The following is a 25,207-nucleotide window of genomic DNA, read 5'->3' as shown; positions in this document are numbered from 1 at the left end:
ATGTTTCCATCCACCTCACATATAACCCCAGACAAGTTAGGTAATCTCTCTGTGCCCTAATTTCCTCATCTATAACATGGGAGTGATAATGATAGTAGCACAGAACCTATCTCATATTGTTGCTATGAAAATTAAATTAATTAATAAAAATTAAACACTTAGAACAGTATCTGTTACATAGTAACTAGTCATTAAATGGTGGTGGTAGTAGTAGTGATGGTGTTTGTTAAAATGTCCCTAAAAAGCAACTTTTTTGACTCTTCTTAAAAACACCATTGCTAGAAGATTTGGCACCTCCCAGAACAGTTGATTCTATCATTGGAGGATTGTCAAACATTCATTTATAGAAATACGAATTCTATTCCTTCAACCCATGGAAACATTTCCATCCCATTGAAACCTTTACAACAGCAGCACTCTTAATGCTTACACACAGCTATTACAGTACCCTTGTATTGCTTCTTTTTCTAAGCCAAATATCCCCATTTTCTTCATTTCCTCCTCATAAGACATGGTTCAGTCATCCTGACCATTCTCCCTTGAGTATGTTCAATTTGTTTCTCTCACGCTCTTAAAATGCAGTTCTAAACTGAATATGCTCAATATTGTCTAAACAACAAAGAATTAAGGCACACAATCACCACCTTAGAGATATTGTACTCTAAAGATCTAATCATGGGACAGGCAGCCTCATAGATTAGAATATCTAATAACCTGATAACGTTTTGGTAATGAAACAGTAAGAAGAGCTTTAAGGGGAAAGTGCCTGACAGTGAATTCCCCAACACATGAAGCAACATTCTATCAAGGTTCAGCTATTACTTGATTCATGTGCCTACCAACTCCAGTTACTTTCATCTGGCAACTGATTACTATTTAAACTACCACATGATATTCAACCTAAACAATGCTACCAGGCTAGGTTGAGTTGGCTAAGACAATTTTAACTTTGAAACCAAGAAATTTAGAATTAGCAAGAGACTTAGTGATTACAATTCAAATGTTTCACTTTTGAGATGAGGAAACTGAAGCAAGTAGATAGGAAGTGACTTTCCTAAGGTCACATAGCAAATTAGTGGCAGAGATAAACACAGGTCTTCTGTGAGGTAATATCCTTTCCTAAATAACCCCAGGGAAAATGTAATATTCCCACCGATTCAAAAGAATGTGTTTTTGTTGTTATTGTTGTCTTTTGATAACTTAAAGTACTAGGGAAGAAATAGTATGATTACGCAGAAGTTGAAGAACTATAACTAGACAAGCTTTTCCAGAGTAAGTTTCTATGCATTTAGAGAGTCTCAAATGGTTCCATGGAGGTTTTCTTAAAAGTTAACTATTTACTCTAGTGTCAAGTTTATTATCCTTACATTCTCCTCCTTCACTATTGTCTTCTTACTGATTTCAGAGACATTTCAGAGTGCACTTATAAAAAATAACTATTTTTTGTATATAATAAGCAAAGCAGCTAATATGATTTAAGTAACTTGAATGCTATCATGGAAGCTTACATTATACCTATAACACAGAATTCAGATATCAGTCAGTTCATCAGGAACTCCTTTTTCATAAGCACATCCAAAAGAGAAATATGAAGAACACTTCGGGGTTTGTTCACCCCAGACATCATAATTAAGAATCTGAAGCAAAGAAAGAAAGGAGGTAAAGAGGGGAAAAAAAAAACCTCCCTACACTACCAAAAATAGGAAAATAGCCGGAAAATAGCAGAGTCAAGGTAGCAGAGACCTGTAGTGTGACATTATGACACAGGTATTGGCAGGGAAGAGGAATGCATGTAGTATGACACAAGTAATCTGTTGAAATGTTGTTTAATCCAGTTTCTGGGAAAGCTGTATTTAATTCAGGACAGAAACTAGAGCCATTGTGGGGGACCGGAGATCTACAGTCATTCAAGGGTATCAGAGTAGCTTCAGTAAAAATAGAAAATAAGATATAAAAGCCTTAGGAAAAAGAAAAGGTAGCTGGGATCCACTAGGAAAAGAGGCAGTCATTGGGCCCCCAGACACAAATATCGATGTGATTATTTACCTATGTCTATTTTTAAATGATGAGGATGGAGTCACAAAAATAGCTCAGAATATGTTCTTCATACCTCACAAATATTAACATTAAAGAGTACCAGAGCCCAATGAAGGTCTTTCAAACCCATTTGTTCCTTAACAGAGATTCTGCTCTAGTAACAGTGAAGTCCTGTCATGGCCTAATTTTCCCAGGGGAGAGATACTGGAGAGCACATTGCTCTGCATGGCACATACTGGGCACTCACAGCCACTGCGTGATATAAGCAATTTCCCTTCTGCGCTGGGACCTTGCCCAGTAAGGTTCCCAATTTTGAGAATTGCACCTCAAAAGCCTTCAAATTTCATTTTAATACATCAAATACCAGAGAAGGAAAACTCTGACTCCAAAAAACCTCCGCTGCCTTGCGGCATACCTCTTCAGGGGAAAGGCTAACGGAGTAAACCCCGACAGAAAATCCGGAGCCGGAGTCCCTAAGGCGGTTTGACGTTGCAGTCAACACCGGCAACTCCTGCGGCGCACCTGAAGCCAAGCTGTATTGACTCCGTCTTTCCTTTGGACCCTTCAGCTGTGAAGAGAGGGGGGGTCTGCTGCATGGGCAACAGCAGACCCTCCATATCACCCTGCCCAGGCTCTGTAGCTTCAGCTTCACTGGAGAGGACACTCCAGCGTCATCGCAAGATGTCGATTCAACACGGGAGGAGACAGATACCGTGTCACTCCCGAGTCGGACTGCACAGCCATTCTCGGCGGTGCAGATAGACTCTTAAGAAGCTACACCATCGTCTCTCGAGACGGACGGCTGCCGACGACGACGACGACATCAAATACATATAATGGCTCACCAAGAAACTCTTGGTGATCTCGAAATTTTTAAATAATATCTCTAGCTCTCTGGTTTAAGTTTGTACAGATAAAACAAATACAAAAAAAAAAAAAAAGAAACTAAGTGATTTTTCAGAAGTTTTGTTGTTGATAAAACACCTACCCAGCCATCAATCTATCCATCTGTATTTACATTTCCAGAAAAAGGGAAACTGGGTACAAAAATGTCACAAATTTACCACAAAGCAGCAAGCAACTCTAATCCTGTCATCAGGTGCCCCTTGTTAGCTTGTGTTGTTCTACCTGCAGGCAACACAAAAGCTTGGATTGATGTCTCAGTTGCAATCATAGAGCCTACGCTTGCTCTCTGGCAGGGGTGGGAGGTGTGAATTTTTCTTTTTCTTTCAGCTTTCATATGCCCCAACACTTAGATTCAGACTGATTCCTTGCCCTTCTGTGTCATCCTTCATGGATCCAAAAGGAGACCCAAACCCTAATCTTACTGTCAATTTCAGAAGCAAAATAAATAAAACTATAATCAACTTCACATACAAACCATATCAGTGTGAGAACAAAAAAAAAAAAGGAGAGAGAGAGAAGTATCTTTGATAGAAACATACAAGGTACAAAATAAGTTAATATAATGGATGGGCAAATGTTAACTCTGAATTCAAGAGCAAAAATTCCTCAGTTTATTCGTGGATTACATTAGCTTAATCCTGGCTAACCCAATGCTTATGTAAAAAACTACAGATTTATCACTGACACTAAGCCAAAAATCCCTAAGTAACTGTGAGTGCCAAAAAAAGTTCTAATTCTTTGGGTTTCCAAGCAAATGAATCTCTTCTATTATACTACTATAATCTATCAATGCTTGAATGAGGTCAAATTTCTTCCCAGAAGTTTGATGTACTTGAGAATATTGAATTCTAGGTACTCTCAGTACCCTGGCAGTGAAAAGAAATCAGAGTTAAATTATAAGAAAAACAAAAGTTTATAAAATAACTCAATCATTTTATTAAATAATGCTTCCCATTTTCTAGAGTGCTAATGAAATATAAAGAAGATAAGTGAAATGCATAAATATTCATTTCTAATTTTTACCAGATTGTAAAATTTTATTAGCAAAGGTTTGTAATTTATATTGTACTTTCAATTTCATAATGTAGTTTACAATGAGATATATCATTGAACTCAAATTTCATCACCTAGAAAAGTAATGCCTAGAGGTCATGGGAATGTAGTAATATGAAAATAATATTTAAAAGGTTAATAGTATAAAAATATATATTACATCACATTGAAAACTACAGTAACAAAAGGAATAATAGCTTAAAGTTGTGTCTCTTTAGAAAGGTTGCATTTCTCTTGGAAATCAAGGGAAACTTATTGCAGAGGACAAACTGATAATTTGCATATCCAGGTAATTAAGGCACATTCATTAGATGCATTCAAGAAAGATTAGATATGTTTGGGAAGGAACAGAGTAGGGTCTTTCCTGCTTAATGCAGGTGTTTTGACTCAATAATCAAAGAGAGTCCTTTCAATCTCATCTCGGAATGAACAGGGGAGCAGGATTTGTTATTTAAAGTCACCTTTATGAAAAGTAACTGTCTCCAAATTAGTGTAAGAGGGTAGATCTGGAGGAGTGTAAATTACAATCCCAGCTTCCCCCTCCCAAAGAAATATGCTGCATATCTAGGCATCACCATCTTATCATGCCCATGTAGAAGGCCCTTAAGGCTCACATTTCATTCTAATCATGAGAAGTTCACATTAGTCATGTAAATGACTGCATGCTATATAATTTATACATTACACTTTCTACAAAATGTTGCTGAGAAGAATTACAGAAATGTACAGACTTCATTATTCCAGTATCATATCTCATTATAGTAATGTACCTAGAACATCACTGGGCAAGAAGAAATTCTAAACAAGAAAGTGTACATGAATCAGAATAACCTATATACTGAAATGTGCTTGTGGAGTTCTACTTTAATCAGAAAATTATTGGTGTCTTGAGATCAGTTTTCATTGATTAATACTGACCAATCATGACAAAAAGCCTATTTTTAAAAAAACTTCTATTATGTTTAAATGTCATTTGAATTCATCAAGCAAATAAAAGCTGTATTGGAACAGGCCTGCTCAATCAAATTGTCTGCTAGACAAGATCATACCAGATTTTCTATAGTAATCAAGTCTTTTAAATAACTATCAAAAGGTGGCTTTCCTTAAGTGTCTGGAAATGCTAGAGAGCCCCAGCTACACTTTGCGCATGAAGGAATATTTGCATATGTAAAGTAGAAAGGCAAAGTCAAACCACAGGAGCAGCCTTGGCTTCACTGAGGATATACACTAGCAGCACATTGGTTAAAGAAATTAAAACAAAATATTTATGAGACATAAAGGTACAACATAAAAATGAAGAAAATTAGGGGAATATTGGCCGGATGCCAGAAAAAAGGTAATCCTAATGATCATGAAGGAGTCTTATAAATTATAAGTGAATGTCAGTGATGGAGTTTGTTAAGAGATTCATCTTATAGTTGGTTCTCTACAAACCCCAGATACTGAATCTTATACAGCTTGAAAAATCAAATAAAAATAAACATGGCATATCCCATCTCCTTGAAAACATTCTGTATACACAATTTTATTACACCGGCAAAAATAAGAAAAGATACTAAGAGTTTGATTTTCCTTGAACTGTCAAAATACCAAAAAAATGCCAAAAGTCTTTGTACAGATATAGAAAAGTACTGGATATTTATATTTTGGCAAGTGCTCAATATGCAGCCTGCATAATCACATGCTAATGAACAGGAGTGTGTTCATCAGCATGCATACCTGATCCTTCTCGCCCAAGGGGGAGAAAGCCAACTATACTAGAGTATGTTAATGTTTCTACTTCTGAGAAAAGTCTTGATAATATGCTTAGTAAGAAAAGTTTTTCAAAAAAGTATATTTAGAAAGGTATATTATATTATTAAGAGGAATGATAAAACAACTCAAGTTTTCATAAACAGAAACATTTTCAAGTAGTATATGAGTAATCATTTTGTTTAATTTATACAACCCAGATTTGGGAGCTTTTTTTTAATCCTCACCTAAGGACATGTCAACATGTTTATTGATTTTAGAGAGAGAAGAAGGGAGGGAGAGACAGACAGAGAGAGAGAGAGAGAGAGAGAGAGAGAAACATCGATATGAAAGAGAAACATCAGTTGGTTGCCTCCCATACATGCCTTGACTGGGGATCGAACCCACAACCTTTTGGGGTACAGGAGGAAGCTCCAATCAACTGAACCACCTGGCCAGGTCCCAGATTTGGGAACTTCTTTTAAAATATATTACTTTTCTGTTACTTTGGGAATGAAACAATGCACATAACCAGGGGTTAATGGAAAGATGATCAATGTGTTAACATTAGACAACGTTAGTTGTCTATTTCACAACCCACAACATGCAATAAAAATACGTTTTAATTTTTTGGTTCAAATTGTAAGTAAATTTGTCATTAAGTTTTGAGACAACTTTGAGATATGTTTAAAAGACACAGTACTGTGTGCTCATACAGTTTCAGATTTACAGAAAATGGGAAATTTCCCCCAGGGCTTCCTAGAGAATGTTGTTTCACGATGCAGAGAGACAAGGATGGACATTGCCACTTGTTACTGGAGTTTAGGTTTGAACTTTACTTAACTTGAATGAATTTCCAAAATACTAAAATGAAGGAGTAGTAAATAACAGTTTCTCAAGAAATCTAAACCTCGGTAGTTTATGATTTTTTTTTCCCAGTGCTTCATAGTTCAGTCAGGTACCAAAAAGATACACCTAAACTTTTCCTTAGGTGTTAAGTCTATAAACTACTTAGGACCAAGTGAACTAACGGGTTTCGCTATGCTTTCTAAAATACAGTCTGAATAAAAGTGAGGAAAATATGGGTGCTGCTTTATATCTTAAATGACTAAATCTTACCAAAAATTGGCAACCATTTTTAAAAATCTTTTAAAACGCAAGAAAATTAGAAATCTTCTAAAAGTCTGTCACAACATAAAACATGGCTGAGAAGGAGTAAACCCTCACTTAAAATTTCCAGACTATGTTATCATGTGATGAAAACAGCTCCATTTCCAGAAGTGGTACAAAGTCCACACCAGAGTTTTTATGATTCCAAGTAAAGTGCATAAAACTCTCCAGAGTTGATTAGCAATGTCACTGGACTGAACACAAGAAAAGGCAGAGAAAGATAAATTGTTTGCAAGCAAGAAAGTATTGTTCCTGACATTTAGTAAATGTCTCAACATGCCTATTATTATTTTCTTTCAATTACAACAAAGGATATTATTGGCATTTTTTATTTATAGCAGAAAAATATTTTAAAAACTTTTCTAGAAAATAAAACTCAGTTGGGGGAATTTAATTAGTCTCCAAAATAAGGAGGTCTGATATTCTGGGGCTGAGAGTCCAGCATGGTTATTTCTACTTAATTGGACAAGTAGTTGAAAACTAGATGCATATAATCTCATTTTGGCTTAAAATATACATCAATATAAGCATGCATGTAAGTACACATGTGCACACATGTAGAGTAGATCCCACTTACAATCTTATCACTTTTTAAATCTTGTAAGAGATACTGTTGGAGCCTTACCCACATCCCCATGGCCCACCCCAGAAGTCACCTGCAAACAGTTCCCTCTTAGGCAAAAAGTGGGACCACCCTTTGTTTGGGAAAAGCATACCTTCTCCTTGGTCTCAGCAAGTTCATTTCCTATTTATTCTTGACTGAATTTCTACCCACATGCACATTACTTAAAATAGTCTCCTCACCCTCTGTATGAATCTTGTGTTCTTCAGAACCTATGGCAACTCCTCAAAGAACTTCCCTAATTGTTCACCCTTCCACTCATCATCAAACTCTCACCTGCACTAGTGCAATAGTTTTCTTAGTAAGTGTTCTTGTTTCTGGTGTTATCTCTTACAACCCATTCTCTACACAGCAGCCAATGTGATCTTTTAAAAACATAAAGCAAATCAGTTAGTCCCACTTAAAATCTTTTAGTGGCTTCCTCTTGCACTTGAAGTAAAGCCCAGACACCTCACTTTAGCCTATGATGCCCCACAGTATCTGCCACCTGCCTGCCTGCCTCCTTGAGTTTACCTCGTACTGTTCTCTCCCTCACCCATTCCACTCAAGCCAGTCTGTTGTTTCCTGTTGCTCAAATCCACCATCCAAAAGGTTTCTGCATTTACTCCAAATTTGTGCATAGTTGGCTCCTTCTCATTATTCAAATCTCAACCCAAATATCACCTCTTCAAAAAGACCTTCCCTGGACTGTTTAAAGGCATCATCTCAATCACATTTTCTTATTCAATTTTCTTCATTGCACTGATTATTTTCTAAGATTATCTCCCTCTATGAAACTTCTTCATTGCTGGTCACACTATTAGACTCTAAGTTCCATGACAGCAGAGATCTTATCTGTCATATTCACAAGAAAGTATCTGCATCTGGAACTTAGTAGGTCCTCTATACTCAAGTAATTTTTAGCAGATAATCATGACAACACGGTATCACATGCCGGCCACTAAACACTCCCACCGAATGTTCCTCTATTCTTGTTAACATTAAAAACATTTGTCCATGAAAAAATTATGTGAACTTTTTCCTGCTTAATGAATCAGTCCCAATGGGAACAAAAACACATTTGAAGGGACAGTGTCAATATTTCTCCACCAAAAAAAGGTGCTGGTACACCAGCATCACAATGAAAATAGTAGTGATTGTACATAGTGAACAAGGACAGTGAGTTCTTTTAACACTAACTTTTCAGCTTTCAAATGGATCTTACCGATTAACACAGCACACTAAATTTAAAATTAAACATTTTTGCATCCATAAGTAATTGTAATTAAAATTGGAGTCTAAAACTTCTTTTTTTAATCTCAAACTGGTTTTTGAATGCCGATCTCTAAAATTTCTATTTTCCTTCTTTATTTCCCATTCTTTGAACCTGTGTGGCCTCTCACGTTTTATTGGAATGCCACCTCAAAATAAATAATCAGAATTTTAACATTTAAAGATTTTTTTTTCCTAATCAGGAAGTAGGGATTAACAGAACTTCTCTGCTTTGTCTTCACCCTCTCTTACAGAAAAGCTCCTCTGTGGTCTTCATGTTTCAAAGTAAAACCCTTTCTGAACCCAGTAGATAAGAAACTTTTAGTGCCTGTTTCTAACTGTTCATTAGAGAAGGCCATTACAGAAAGTAAATGACAATGGAAACTGAATAGGTGCTATTAGAATTGTTGTTGTTGTTTTTTAGACTTTCTTTTAAATTTTATTTCCCCACAACTATTTTAGGGGGTTCGATTAGAGTAAGTAACAACTATGATCCATTGAGGAGAACTACATGTTTCACTTAACTTAATAAAAATCCTTTTAGACTTCATATTTACTTGAAAGTAGAATGAGGTGAAATATTTATTAAACTTCTTACTTTTGTGACAGTCCCCCTTCCCCAACACACATACACACTCTATATGTAAGTTTGCAGGGCTACCCCCAAAACTAAAATCCTTCTATTGTTTTTCTTTCCTGTGAAGAAAAATTGTTTGGTGATATGATACTTGCAATATAAGTCACTACAGGTCTAATGTTACAGTTGTTACACAGTACACAGTATTGAATCTATTGAATGAAAAGGGGCACAAAGGGAACTTCCTAATGCAGCTGCTATTTCCCATTTGTTAAATCCTTTTACTGTACCATATAAGTACACAGCTGGGAAATACTATAGAGTGGGAGTTAAAACAAAATATTTTGGCTTCCACACATTCAGAATATACAATGGGTCCAGTGGAAAGCAATGTGTGACTTCAAAGAGAGTGAAAGTTTGAAAACATTTTCAACAAGGATGATTTCTTTTAGACTAATATATACCATATTTGTGAATTTAAACTATTTTTATATTATCATATATCCCACTTACTATGAATTTGGTAAGCACATTATTAATGTATCTATTTTCTGACAAAATTTTAGATCATAAAACTTTAAGAATGACTCACAGAAACAATTTGGCACTTGCCAAGAGACACACAAAATTGCACTGAGAAAAATGAGCGAAGTGTTCCCTAAAAAAGTAAAATTCGAACTGTATTATTTCTGCCTCAACTTATATTTTCCAGTTTATTTTTATCTGTCAATAGCTATATTTGGCATAAAAACAACAATATATCTTGAACCCACCCCTTCTCTCTATCCCATTTCCCTCCACCCTAATCCTAGCTACTGTAATCTCTTACCTTAATATCTAAAGTAGCCTCCCAACAGATCTATCTTCCTCCTTTCACTCTGTCTCCCTCCCATTCATCCATATTACAGCCAGAACTATCTGTTTGGAATATTCTTAAGCCATTAATGCCTTTCCACTGCACCCAGAATCAAATCTTACTTCCATGATGTTATCTACAAGGTCTAGTTGAATATTGCCCTCACCAATCTCTCTAACCACATCTGATACTACATTGCATCCTCTCTCATTATACTCCAGCCACCTAGACTATCTTAAATTCCCTAAAACTCAGCTATATTTGGTCGCCTCAAATATTTCATACACACTATATTCTCTTTGCTATTTTTACTCCTTCCTCTATTCTTTGCCTGGCTAGTTCCTATCATCCTTAGGTCAGCAAGGTCATTTCTACCCATCCATTCTAAATTAGGTTTATGCCATTATATTTTCACATAGCATCCTGTTCTTTTTCTTCCTAACACATATCACAATTTTAATTATGTATCTGTGTGTATATGTGTGTGTGTGTTTGTATACGTATGTATTTCTGTTCCTTCTCCTAGATATAAACTTCATAAAGGCATAATCATGCATGTTTTGTTCACCAGCACCTAGCATAATGCTGCGTCCAGAGAAGGTGCTACAAAAATATTTGTTGAAATAAAACATAGTCCTAATATATTGCCGAAAAGCCAGCAGCAGTGACTGAATATCTATTTTACTCATGCTATCTTGGAGGTATGAAATGAACCACTCAAGTTCAATCAGAAACATAGACTTTTAATCTTGCTTTATTATATACCTCCTCTCTTTGCCCTATTCAAGGAAAATAAGTCTTGCAATGAATCTATCTAATTTTATAATGATAAACCCTTTGAATCTGAAGTTAATCTAGAAAAATCTTGTTTTTTCTTCCAATCTCCTAAATCTTACCTACTGCTCCAGAGCACTAGTTATATCTGCAAAATCATCTGAAGAAGAAGCATCTGCATCCGTAAAATATGAAATCAAGACTTTGAAATGGATCTGAGACATTAAGCATAGAGCAAGAATTTAAATATATGTTATTAGTAGTAAAGGCATTTTTTAATATTACCTTATTGTTAATTAAGGAATAAAATTTTTCCTAATTGCCCACTTAAAATGTTTTTCATTAATTAACTCAAACAAAATTTAAGAAATGTAAAACGGAGCTTAAATTCTTAATAAAATAAAATATATTAAGGTTTTGGTCAGTTTTAGATGCTAAAAAAAGAATATTTTTGCTTTAAGTTAGACAATTAATGTTACTTACTATGGTTTCTGTTTTGATGAGTAGGGACAGAATTTAACACAAGAAAGCTAGCTAACAAACTACGTGTATTTGATGCTGTTGCTTCTACCTTTAGCAAAAACTCCTGCAGTCTGATGGAATGATACTCAGAAGTTTTGCATGTCCTTTTGAAATTAATATATAGGAACATAAGTGAGAAAATCTTTATTATAAATCAAGAATGGCTATCAAAAATGAAAACTACCTGCATTTCCTCAATGAAGATGTATTCTTCATATGATTTCATTCATGTAGACATGCTTGTTAAATACAATTTTTCAATATTAATACACAGCCACACTTTATTTGATCATACCTATTTTCTGGTATTATCAAGTTCATCACCTTAAATTCAGAGATTCAGAGAATATGTAACAAAATCTTCCCCAAAATTAAATTAAATATCTTGTGGCAAGGTGACCTAATAACGGACAAAAACTAAATCAAAACCATTTTCTAATTTTTCCCAGATAGAATAATATTAATAATATATGTGATGGTTGTTTTATAATCTGAACACAATGAACTCTAATGATATGTATCTTGAGCTTTCTCTAAAACACCTATTTGTTATGAGACCGTACTAACCAGCGCACTTAGTGACAGTGGTTAGATTTTAAAAGCTCACCATTCTTTGCTGAGACGACAGAACGTTGTCCCAGTCAGCATCTTGTTGAATGGTATTGACAAGTGTTGGTAGCTCCTCAGAGTGAGGTTTGTTGTGCATTACGGGGTGCAGAGGCAGATGGGAGGCCACATGTTGATCACTGCTCTCTTCCTTTTCCCTTGAGGTCAAATCTTGGGTCATCGCTTCCTCTCCATCAGCTGAACAGGCAAATGGAGAGGTGGCTTGCTTGGAAGACATTCTTCTGCGGAAGAAGGAAACAGCATGAATTAAAAAGGACTATTGATGACAAAACAAACAAACAAACAAGAAGACCTTACATTTGACTAATTCAAGAAAAAAGAAAAGTTCTCTGAGTTCAGAGATGTTTTCCATCTACTCTAAACCACTGAAAAAGAACTCTGAGCTGATCTATTCCACTTCCTCTTTTTTACTTTAACTTGCAAAACTTACAGTAATTGCTGCATATTTTCTCTCTTACCAATCCATAAATGAAGTTTTCATGGAATAAGTTTTCATTATGTATAACATATGTATGTGTGTACTTCCCCCCCACCCCCAAGTTCTCCCAACTGGATTATAAGGTTCTTGAGAGTAATTTGGTTGATTTGTCTAGTAATGAAAAATAAATAAATAAATGAACTAGAAAATGAGCCAGTCTGGAAAATGATTTGTAAGAACATATATTCAAATTTTATTTATGCTTTACATTGGAACAAAAGAAGTCTGTGCAAGAAAATATAATCAAAAGAGTAAATAATTTGTGATGCAAGTCCTAAGCAAATTTGGTCCTGACTTCTTCTTTGACACCTTGTATTGACTGCTAGGCCTAACACTGTTTAGTGTCAATGTGATCCTTTTCTAAAGACCTTCAAGCTGTGTCAACTGCTGTAATTTAACTTTAAGGCGACACATTGATTGAGTGGCTGATACTGTTAGATTAGTCGTAAGGCAGGTTTATAATATTTGAATTGAGCATATGAAACAACTATGCTTTTTTTATATTAGAAAGTATAAACAAGATTCAAAGCTTAGTATTAAAATAGTAAAATGCCTATAATGCATATTTTTAAAGCTTCAAAAACAATTACTGAACATCCATCTATGAATCTACACGTAAACACTGATTACATTCGGCACAAGGTCTCTAGTCTGTGCTTTCATATACAAACAGAAAATCATTATTATTAAACAGAACTCAAAACTTTTAAAATATCACTTTATCAAGATGACTTTCATAGCAAAATGTATAGAAATAAAACCACCAAAATTTTTTAAATTAAAATAAGAGGCAATTGAGTATCTTTTCTAAAACTTTATGTCATTTTTGGTTTATAGCATATTTAGCTCTAAAATTGCTGTGTAACGAAAGGAATAAAATCTCCACCTTAATTGCTCTTTAACATGAATTGATTTCATATCATTTTTTAAAAAATGCACAAATCAGTTAACATAGGAAACCACATGAGTATTTTTCAAATTAGCAAATCATTAACTTGCTAGTACTGTTTCTACAGACAAATAAATACTGATTAAAGGGTCTAGAAATCTGAGATTAACAGTTAAATTTACAAATCTGTCACATGCTTTCATGAATATTACAGTGAAGGAAATATCAAGTGCAAAGAAAAATAATTAAGTTAATTCCAATTTAAACAGTAGTTTTTATGTAGCAGCCCATGTTTCACATAGGATTTAACAGCTAATGCTAAATTTCTCACAATTAATGAGCGGGCTAAGATTTAGTATCCTACAGTGAAAAAAACTAAGATAAGATCAGCTAATCTAATTAAACACAGTTCTAAATAAAAGTATTACAGGCTTTTGAAGTGCTTTGAAACATATTAAAATGTTGATACCTACTTATAATAATCATTCTACAAATATAAAATTTTCATCTATTAGACTTGATACTAGAAAATAAAATGGTGAAGGAAGTATAGAAGAATGGCTATATTTTCTTTGAGAATAAAGAAATAAAATGTTCAAAAGAGTACTATATCAAAAAAGTATATTCTTGACCAATTTCTATAAATACTAACAAATGGACAAACGCATACACACTTAGGGAAAATAATACCAAAGGATGTTTCTTAGTCTACATGAATCAGTCTAGAGTTTATGTCATTGGCCTCATAAATACTGTAGTAAAACCAGGCAAATTATAACTGTCACACAAGTTTATCAAGAGCGTGTCATAAACAACAAGAATGTTTTCGTAGTTCAGATAATGACAGTATCAATAATGTAATCACTCACATTAAAAACAAAAGAATGAATTTACTGCTGCTTTTTAAAACAGCTCAATACAATTGAAAGTCAAAATCCAAAACTCATAGGGACTTTAGCTCCCCAACAAACATTCTCTTATTATAAAGTGATTTGGCTCCTTCCAAAAGCAATATCTGTGATTGTTGCTTTAGTATAAATTAATCATGACACAAAACGCAAAAGTCTCTTAAGAATAATTTCAACTGCAAACTGCACCAATGAACAATAGTGCACAATCCTAATTAAACACAACCATGCAGCTGTAAAAATAGACTAAATCTGTCCAAAGCCATGAGTTGAGTTTAAAGGCTGGTTTGTTAGAGTGTTTTCTTAAGGAAGGCTGGGCCCTCAGTCTTAATCAGCCAATAAATTATTTCCTGCAATTACATTAAATAGAAAATTATCTTCAAATGGGGAGTGTTAATTGAAAATCAAAATTCAGAGGGAAGTTTAGAAATTACACGCTGAATACAATTAGTGAGGAAAGGCTTCACCTCTACTTCATCAACAGTCTTCTGGTGATTCCTCCAGTGACCATTCAGGAAAGCTACCTATTTATAACATCACACAATCTGTCTTTTATTTGGCACCTACAAACACAAATGTACATCAAGGTTAAAAATAAAAAATAGGCTGCCAAAAAAAAACACAAATATTAAATCTGACTGTTCAGCCTCGGTTTACACCATCATTAAGGGACAAGAAGAGGGGTAAGGTAGGACAATAATGTTAACAACCAAGGAAAGCATACTCAACTTCAAAATCTCTGCCTTCAGCAAAGGAATTAACATTTCCTTATTCCAAGAAGAATACTCTTCCATACTATATTTTAGTTAAGTTTCTTGTGTTTACTGTAGTTCTGAAATATGTTGTTAGCAGAGAAAAAGGTGATTTTGTTCTTGTAGGTAGTATTGCTCCACTCTGGGCATTTTCTCTTGATAAAATTGCAGGGCTTGTTTCAGGTTCGTTTGTTTATTTTTAAATTTTTATTGATTTTTAGAGAGAGGGGAAAGGAGGGTGAGAGAGAGGGAGAGAAACATTGATCAGTTGCCTCTGGTACTAGGGGTCAAACCTCCAACTTAGGCATTTGCCCTGTCCAGGAATTGAACCCACAACCCTTCGTTTTATGACACTACGCTCCAACCAACTGAGTCACACTGGCCAGGGTTCAGGTTTGTTTTTTATTTGGATTTATCGTACTTTTTGTTTGGGGTGGTGGTTTCGTTGGATTTTTAAAAGGAACATCTGTACAAATGCATTTATATGCACAGTTTATTAAATAAGTCAGATTCACTGATTATTAGATTCGATTTACTGATTATTTTTTGCACAATTACTTTATTAAAGAGTCCTTCAATTTACTGATTACATCTTCATTCATTTCATTTCTTTAGTTTAACTTTCCCTTTTAAAACATTTCACTAGACCAACTAAACAGTGTTCTAGAAGCTGCAAAGCCTCTTGGTAATGCTTTTAATGTAACCATTGCAACATGGCCACTTTCTTTAGAAACTTATAAATCAAATATACACCTGTTTTAATGTTTTATAACATCACATTAGATTCTTAATGTTATCTTTAATGCTCATATCAGTAATTTTCCACTACAAAAACTTTCACCCCCAGTGTATTAGAATGGTATCTTACTTTAGCTGCTGCCATATATAATAAGCAAAAGAATAAAAACCCTTGTGAAAATGGTCAATTTCCATATGACTTGACTTTGTTTTATTTTTGCACTATAACTTAAAAATCATTCGCATGAATTGTTTTTTTAATTTGTATTTTTAAAAAATCTCCCTAGTTATACCCCCTGAAAACAGGGGGTTATAATGGAAGTGCTGACACAACCCTAACTAAAGCAGCGCAAATGTTGCCGCTATAATACACAAAATCAAGTTCTATTATTCTAAACGATCCTCGCTCATGGGATTTTTCTTTACTGTGCTCCCAGCCAAACTGCTGAAGCATGAAAAATTTAAATGCAATCAAATGCGCCCAATTCTACTTTACTAGAACAAGTGTCTACAGTGGTACAATCTTAAAAGGAGATGCAACAGATTTGTTTGGTGTTTTTTTTTTTAACTGTTTATTTATAATACAGTGCATTGGAGATAAAATAAAAGAGGAAATTACACTCACATGGTACCAGTGTATTGACTACACAGAGTACATTATAATCAGAGAGAAAAACTACATTGTCAACTTATCACATTGGTTAAACAAGATGGTTTTCTGGGGCATAGCTATTATCAAGTAAAATCTCCAAAGAGAATTACATATCTTTGGAACACATAAAACTAAATTCCCATCATGTGTTCCCCGAGTTTGAAATGTCTCTGCCCAGCAGATCAAGTGAATTCCCAGGATGCCAGGCCACACTGGAAAGAACTTCGGGGCTCAGGACTTTCGGGAATGAGGCTGTCAGAGATAAAGTCTCCTGTAATGGATAATGTTTTCTAGGAAGCCAGTAGGGGTGCCTCTAGAAAGATAATTATTTTATTCCAAAGCCCCAGTATAAAATCTGGATGTTTAGACCATTACAAACCTACTGAAACAGTGAATTTATCATACTTTATATCCTTTAACAAGAAATCAAGATTAGCTGGTCCAAGACTTTATAAAATGGCAAGGACTGTACATGTACATATAAAGTCCTCTATCTCAGAAAATCATAGTCTCTAGAACTTAGAACCTTTCTGGTTTGATGCTGTTATTTTTAAAAAACAGGGCTTTGTATATGTTTAAAAGTTAAGATTATTTTAAAATACTTCCTCATAAGGCATAGCCTCTCAAAATTACCTTTTCTTTACTACCACTTGGGAAGAAAAGCTATCTCCAAACTATCATTTGGTACTTAATTTAACTATAGAAAGGAACCACTGAATTTATTAGAACAATATTTTTAACCGGATTTTTTTAAATGTTTTCATTACTTCTAACATTATTATCAAATGGCACTCACTTTTTAGGTGTGTTACATTTATTCAAAAGGAGCCCTGTTTTAGACATAAAGGGACATTTTAATAGTTGGTTTACTTAAAGAAAAATTAAAAATTCAGGCCAACAGTCACTTTTTATTTTTTGCAACTCAGCCCACGCTACAAGGTAGACTCACTCCATTCAGATAATTCATTGTTAATTCAATCCTGCATTGATCTGACACTGAGAAATAAACAACTAATTTTCAAAAAATATAATACAGTGCCTCTCATTTTAAGGAGCATGAGTAACAGATATGTTCAGCTGCCAAAATGCACAATACCCAGAAACCCCTACAAAGAACGTCAGTCCACCCAACATAGGGCAAATAATGATTTTAAAACCTTCATGTACTTCTAATTCCTACATTTAAGGGTGGTGGGGGCAGGCTGGGAGGAGGAACTTGATTCCAGACATTAAAATGAAGACATCCCTTTTAACTCTTTTCCTGTTTCATTTGGGTAAAGCCGGTGGGTTGTTATTGATTCCTTGTTTTATCCAGCACTACTCCTCTCCCCAGCTCCACACCCTCAAACTTATCAAGGCTCCTGCCAGGTTTTTCTCTCTCTTTCGTCGGTTTAATGAGAAAAATTTAGTGGAAAAAAGATAACTGCTTTCAGAGCTACCTTGGAGGGTTATAAACCAACCTTTTCAAGTTTGTAGTAGCTCTTTCAAAACATATATGGTAACATATGCAGACAATATCTGTTGGAAGAAAACTCACTGATTTGAGATAGCTGTCAAATCAATAGAGATGAGGCAAATGAAATATGCTTGAAACCCTTGAAGTATGTCTAAGGAGGGGCTTAATTAATGGATTTAAACTTATCTAAGGCTTCTAATTGTTCACAGCAAAGCACCAAAATTGTCTCCAAAGGCCTTCTGAGGTTCTTACAAAACAGGGACTACCTGGAACAGATTCTTCTCAAGTCATCAAAGTTTGTGTTTCTAGAGTTTATATTTAGCTGACAATATTGCTGTCACTTTATATAGCTTAAGACTGTTCTTTGGACTAGAGCTCATATGTCTTGGAATGCTTTGACTCATGAATTGTTTCTCCTGATAATGTTACATCACGTAACCACCTCTGTCTAATTGGCTGGTATCTGCTGGAAGAGGCAGGCGATCAGCCTAGCCACTGGCCTGCCTGTTGAACTGCCTATGGAAGACTTGTATTATTACATGTGTCCCTGAGTATCCAGTTTCTTTCAAGGATCAACTTAACTTCATGCAACCTCTATCTATACTTTTTGCCTGATAGAAATAATATTCAATTTTTCTCACAGTTTATTTACCAGTAACTCATTGGGATCTTTGCTTTGGAAAGCCAGGCCCAAAAATACATAAATAAAATCAGCCACTGAACAATAAGAGCAAAACCAAACAATAGCTACTATAAATATACAGTAACTTAGAGGATTTTAATCAAGCACAATGACTTCATAGTTCAACTCAATGTGGCTTGAGTAAAAAAAGAGATGTGTAGAATAATAAGAAAGAGAATTTATTATTTACATTCACTTTGAATCTCCTCTTCACATGAAGTGAGAACTGTAATTGCTAAAGTGAATATCAAACATGTTTTTGTCAGCTTGAAAGATACTCGTATGGAAGCCCAATTACAGGACATCTTATCCAATTATTAATAAAAATTATAAACTAGAACACTAGCTTCTCAGAGAGAGAAGGTAGGAGGTGTCACCGAATACTTTTCCACTCTTACCTCTATTTTTCACTTTTTAATACAACCAGAAAAAAAAGAGAGAAATGAAAATTGATAGTTACAGATTATTTCAAAAAATGAAGGCTCACACATGGTGACAGTGAACAAAATTATATAAATAAGCTAATCTCTGAGGTTCTCCTTTAGCTAAATAAAGCAAGCCAGCAAATCCTCTCTTTCATGTAATGAAATAAGAAATACATTTCAGGTTCCAATCCAATAAGAGGAGGAAGAGGAAGGGGGGGCAAGGAGAGAGGGAAGGAGAAGGGGAAAGAGTGGGAAGGGGGAGGGGCAAAGGAGAAAGGGGAGGAGAGAAACAACTGTGGCTTTGCAGTTCATTTTCAGTTTGTCTCCTTAATGAAAACCTCATTGTACAACCCTGAAAACCATTTCCAGCAGGCGAAGTATTTCTGATTCAGCAGAGGTTACACAAGCATCAAAGCAGTTAAATATAGGTGCCAAGCCGCATTGCCAGGAGCTCTTAGTACTGTGAGTTAGTGTTACCTGACAGCTTAGTGAATATAAAATTACTTGTTTCGCCAATTGAAGACAATCAAATTGTCACCTTCCATTGTAATAATGCACAACTAGTGATCAGCAAAGTGCAAACATAATTACCATGAAGAAAACAAAAAATCAAATCTAAAACTCTCTAAAAGGAAACACACCTCTCTGGCTTCACCCAAAAAGGAGTGCCTTTAATACTGAATGCTATGATGCAACATTTATGTTACTTAACAATAGGATTTATTAGTCTTACATTAAATTAACAGTGAAAAACAACAAGAAAGACCAATTCATAAAAAGTGAATTACAAATACCAATAAGAACACTACAATTTTCCAGACAGAGTAGAAGTCCTGCAAATTATATCAATGCCATTTGGGCCGATAATGTTAAGTGTATATCAGCAGCACATCCATTATAAAAACCACACTTTCAGAGATTCCTTTCTAACCTAGAAACCTTTCTGAAGATTGAAAATACAGGTAGGATCCAACCTCAAAGGCTTTTGTCTCAATTTTTCCTTAAAAGAAAAAAGTTATGCCTTTCTGTCTTCTAAAGTCACCTGTATTTTTAAGGCCAAAAATTCATCTCACAAAATTGATTTAGCAATTTTATCCAAGTTCAGAAAAATAACCTAGCTTAAGGGTACATGTCCACCACAACTATTATTGAGACACTCAGCATCTGGAATTCTCGTCCAAATTTAGTGGCTAGATTTACCCACTATCAAAGTGATTTCAGTAACCCAAACCTGGGTTAGTATTAAAGCACGGAAAATTTGACATGCTTCTCCCATACCCTGAAGATTCCTAAGGTATAAATATAAATATTGCTCTAAACAAACTGCATTTTAGTAATTTTATAGCTAACTCAAAATTTAAAACATTCAGATTTACATCATTTCTTCTAATATGTCAAAACCTATCCTTCCCATTCTCAAAACACTCATAACATAGGAATTTTCTTCTTTCATCAATAATGTCTTCCATTTATCAGAAAAGTATATCATGCTAACAAGCTAATACCTGATACTCCATTTTTACCTGATACTTCTGTTCTAAATAATATCATTTATAATCCTCTAACTAAAAAACGGATTAGTTAAGGCAGAGAAAGAAAAACTGTACCAGAGTGAAAGTGGAAGGAATTAGGGACTGTCCATAACATATAATTCCCTAAACTTAAACCTTTGCATATAAATTCAGACATCTGCATCTGATAGATCATTCCTGAGAATGATGCTTTCATCCTTTATAAATTTGAAATGGCCAATTAATCCTACATTGCATTCCTATTCTTACGTTCCTCCCTTTAGTTAAGAAAGGACTGTATTTTAGAAAAAAGGGTTAGATGAAGACACTGGGATGACTCTGTGTTTAAATCAGAAGCAGAATGAGGATAAGAGAAACAGGAGAAGGGGAATGTCCAATCTCTAGTTGGAAGTCTTACGGCAATTTGAGATAAATGTCATATCATTAAGAGAAGTCTGGATGTGAGAAATAAGACTGTTTTAGGAAAAGTTTTTTTTCCTTGACCTTGCCAACTTTCAAATAATGTAATAAAGTTTTCTTCAAGGGATCCTACTTATAATCTTAACACAGTAAAAACTTCCCAGTAAAGGGGATGTGATGAGTGGTTTTATAACTTTAGTGATGAATAACTTAATACATCCCTAAAATTATGCTGATACAGAATATTCATTACAATATAGTAATAATAAAAAGTATCAACAAGAAAATAAAAAGAAAACCTGTTTTCAGGGAATGTCTTCCAGACCCAGAAAGATAAATACTTGCATAGATAGTATCCTAAGTTTATAGTAAGTGGAAGAAAAGTAGAAAACATAAAGAGATTTTGTTTGATATATAAAAAAGAAGTTTACTCTGTATGTTCCTTAAGGATACGGATCATGTCTCTCTTGTTCATTACTGGATCCCAGTACATAGCACAGTGCACACCACATTGTAGACAATCAATAACATTGGAAAGAAAGAGGAAAAACCAGAGAGATGAGTAAATAGCTTATTTTGTTAAATTAAGAAGAACAGATAATCACAGAACTACTACTCACATGCTACCTACCTACACATTATTCTCTCTGTATACTCTTTCTACCAAGCATCTCATTCCTTAACATCTAAGTCATGATTTTCACATCTATATCCACAACACTGAGCTCTTTCTCATTTCCCTGAAATACAAGAGTCCTCAAATGACTGCTAGATATTTATACCAAGATGCACTCTGCTATGTCATAGTCAACAAACTTAAAATTAGATTCATCATTATTTCCCTCAACATCCTCCCTCATTCATTCACACCCAGAAGAGCAACATTCTCAGAATCATCTAAGTGCAAAACATGAAGACTATATCCATCTTTTCTTTTTAATCTTTGATCCCCATTGCTAGCCTATCACCAAGCTCCATCAACTCTTCCTTGATAACATTTCTTAAGCTCATACCTTCTTACCATAATAATAATCACCTTAGTACAGGACTGTATTACACTTCCTACCTACACTTTTGCAAGAAACTCTAAATCGGATTCCTTAATTTCAGTATCTCCCCGCTCTGAATCAGTCTTACTAACAGGCCCTTTATCAGATCAGGAAAAGTCATTAGCTCTTCCCTAATGACAGAAAAGGTCCAAACTCCTCACTCTGGCATTCGAAGTCCTCCATCCAAATCCAGACAATCTTTTTAAACTTCTAGTGGTCTACACCTTACCATTTTACTCTAACTAGACTGATATACTCAAACTTTCTATATTACTGCCTCCCAGCCTTTCCATTGCCTGTCTCTCCATATTTTCCTTACCTCACTTTCATAACTCTAGGAAACCAACGGAGACTATTCCAGGTAACTGTAATCCACCCTTCCCTTAATCATGTCTAATAAGTGCTCTGAAAAATGTACTTTTGTACCACTCACTCAACAATTAATGCATACTATCTCACATTATCTTTTTTAAATATATGACATAATATTTTTGATAAGTAATTAAAAATTTTCAAGGACAAGAACAAAATTCTAGACTTTGCTGTATTTCCACTGTACCTAGTACAATATGTTGCACATAGAAAACACTAGACAAATATCTAACCAATTATTTAAATATTATTGAATGAATAAGCAGAAATAAATTTAGGGTATTATACTTAACCAGAGGATTTAAAATAAAGCTTCTAGATGTCTTTACATAAATTGGTTTTCCAGGGCTATCTCCTCTTCCACCAGTCCCTGGCCAATTAATCTCACTTCATATTTTAAAAGTTCTACATATTCTAATAGATAGACAGACAAATAAATGGATGAATATGATGGATAAATGACTGCTGGAAAGACAGTTGAAAAGATACATAAACAGTATTTATTAGATGCTTAGAAAGTACCAGTCCCTGTGCTGAGCACTGTTGCATGTATTATTGCATTTAGTTTTCAAAACAACCCTAGGAGTTAGATAGTGTTATTATGAGTATTTTATAGATAAGGGAACATGGCACAAAAAATGTTTTTCTGAAAAAGAAATTAAAACTTGTGTAAGGTTGTACATAGTAAATACAGAAGGCAGGATTTGAACTTACGTGGTCTAACTCAAGGGCAGATTTAAATAAAGATAACTGACAGTAAATCTAAATTAAATAATTATTAAATATTTTTAAGCATTATCTGAATTTCCTTTACTAATTTGTACACTTCCTATCAAATTGTATTTTTAATATTTGTTAGTCTAGTTACTCATTGAATCCAAGCTTAGTCAAAAGATTTGCTGTCTTTACTTTTTCCTTTTTTTACTTCTATGATTGGAGGATTTTAATTACTGGTTAACAATGGGGGGGAAGGGAAGCAGGTAACCTTTAAGCACTTTGACTCATTCTAGTTTGACAACAAAATTAATTATGGAAGTAGTTATAATGCCATTGGCATATAGGGCTGTAGCTTTTATACTGTAAATTTCGTAACAAATATTTGCTGGATGTTAACTATCCATGCTTTCCCTAGCATGATTTTTCTGGTTAGCCTAAATAATCAACATTTAATTATACTCTTAAACAGACAATTGTGAGATAAGGATGTCACTGCCCCTTCATTTCAAGGTCTAGAGAAGAAAGAGATCAAATTTCTACCTTCTGGCTCTTAACAGAGAAGCCACAAAAGAAGCATCAGGTACAGTTGAGCTGTGTCACTACAGAAGTAAATGTGAGGACAGCCTTGAAAGAAAGAAAACAAGATGAGGTTCTTGAGCAATATATATTTAACCCACCACCCATCTAGAGTTTATTTCAGAAAATGCAGAGTAATTTAGATATCCTCTTAAAATCTGGCGACCATAGAACATTACATATGCCCTAACTTCTGGGGGAAAGAAATAGAAAAGGCCCATACATAAAGGCATACATTTTGATAAATTCTCTGTGAAAGATGAAAGAAGGTTTTCAGCATCAACCCAAATTTTCCCTTTTTTTATATAAACCAAGCAGTCTAGTTTAAAAGAAAAAAAAAAACTCTAAAGTGCTGCTATCTTGTATTTCTCCCTCTCTACTTCACCACTCCTCCCTTCCTCATAGGCATTTGCTTTGAATTTCTCCCTTGGATTTTCTGGTAGCATATTATCATAAACAGCTCTATTAGAACACGAGAATCCAATTGTCTCCATTAATAATTGCACAGAGTTGTCTGAGTTACCATTATAAAAGGCAAGTGCCACTATTGTTTACCAAGTATCTTACATATGCATGCGTACCAAGTCACAGAACTCTTAGTTTTCCCAAGCTTTTTTATGGGAAAGAACCCTGCATCATTTATACAGTTCTGCTGCTTCCTCTGATGTGAGCACCATCTCATAATTTCCCAAAATGGAAAAACTTTTATAATTATCAGGCCTAATCTATTTGATTTTTATCAATTCTCCCAAAGTAAATCTTTAATTGGCATTCATGGTACCTAGAACTGGAAAACTGCTATCAGTCTTAAAAGAATCTGTTGCCAGAAGGAAAACAAAACTGTGGTGCAGTGAAAAAGTTTACAGTAGGGACTTAAACCCCAGGCCTCTTAATTATTAGATCTGTGAACCTGAGGAGATACATAACTCTCTGAGCCTCCATGTCCCCTTCTGTAAAATTAGAGACAACACGTCTTCCTTGAAGAATTATCGTGAAGGTTAAATTAATATAGTGTAAGTACTTAGTATTTGGTAGGTATTAAATGAATGCTAATTTCTTTTAAATAAAACTTCAGAGAAAAATTGTTTGACTCAAAACAGAAAAATTCTTAAAGAGAGAGATTCAGAATTTTTACAAATCACAATAAATAAAAGTTCCGTGTAATAGTTTTCCAGTGGCAACCCACAACCCAATGCTGAGTGGACCAGTGACTAGGACTGTGCCAACAGAGTTAAATACATAGGCTACTACTTCCCCAAAGGTCTAGGGATACGCAGGAATCACTCTTTATATGGAAGAAACCAAAGCACCGCATCTGCTGCTGAGGACTGTGTTCCTAAGGATAACAGAGTCCTGGGCTCTGGGTACCAGACCTCCTGCAATTAACTTCTTTCCTGGATTTTCAACCTAAGCAGTCTAAGAATTTGAAGACTATACCCATTTTCTCAGAATTAAT

At 34.7% G+C, this 25,207-nt stretch overlaps 1 protein-coding gene across 13 annotated transcripts in view; it reads right to left on the bottom strand.

Annotated features, from left to right (window-relative positions):
* Positions 1-25,207, bottom strand: part of SOX6 (SRY-box transcription factor 6) — a 611,663-nt gene that overhangs the window by 348,384 nt on the left and 238,072 nt on the right. For all 13 annotated transcript variants that reach the window (XM_090263661.1, XM_090263689.1, XM_090263681.1 and 10 more), the window contains one exon: positions 12,107-12,347. In XM_090263661.1, coding sequence (XP_090119787.1) covers positions 12,107-12,343 — 237 coding nt within the window. In that variant the 5' untranslated portion in view covers positions 12,344-12,347. The remainder of the gene's footprint in view (positions 1-12,106; positions 12,348-25,207) is intronic.

This window comes from Furipterus horrens, unplaced genomic scaffold (genome assembly GCF_987537825.1).
Source record: "Furipterus horrens unplaced genomic scaffold, mFurHor1.1.pri manual_scaffold_2, whole genome shotgun sequence".
NCBI lineage: Eukaryota > Metazoa > Chordata > Mammalia > Chiroptera > Furipteridae > Furipterus > Furipterus horrens.
This window is presented reverse-complemented; position numbering and strand designations above follow the sequence as displayed.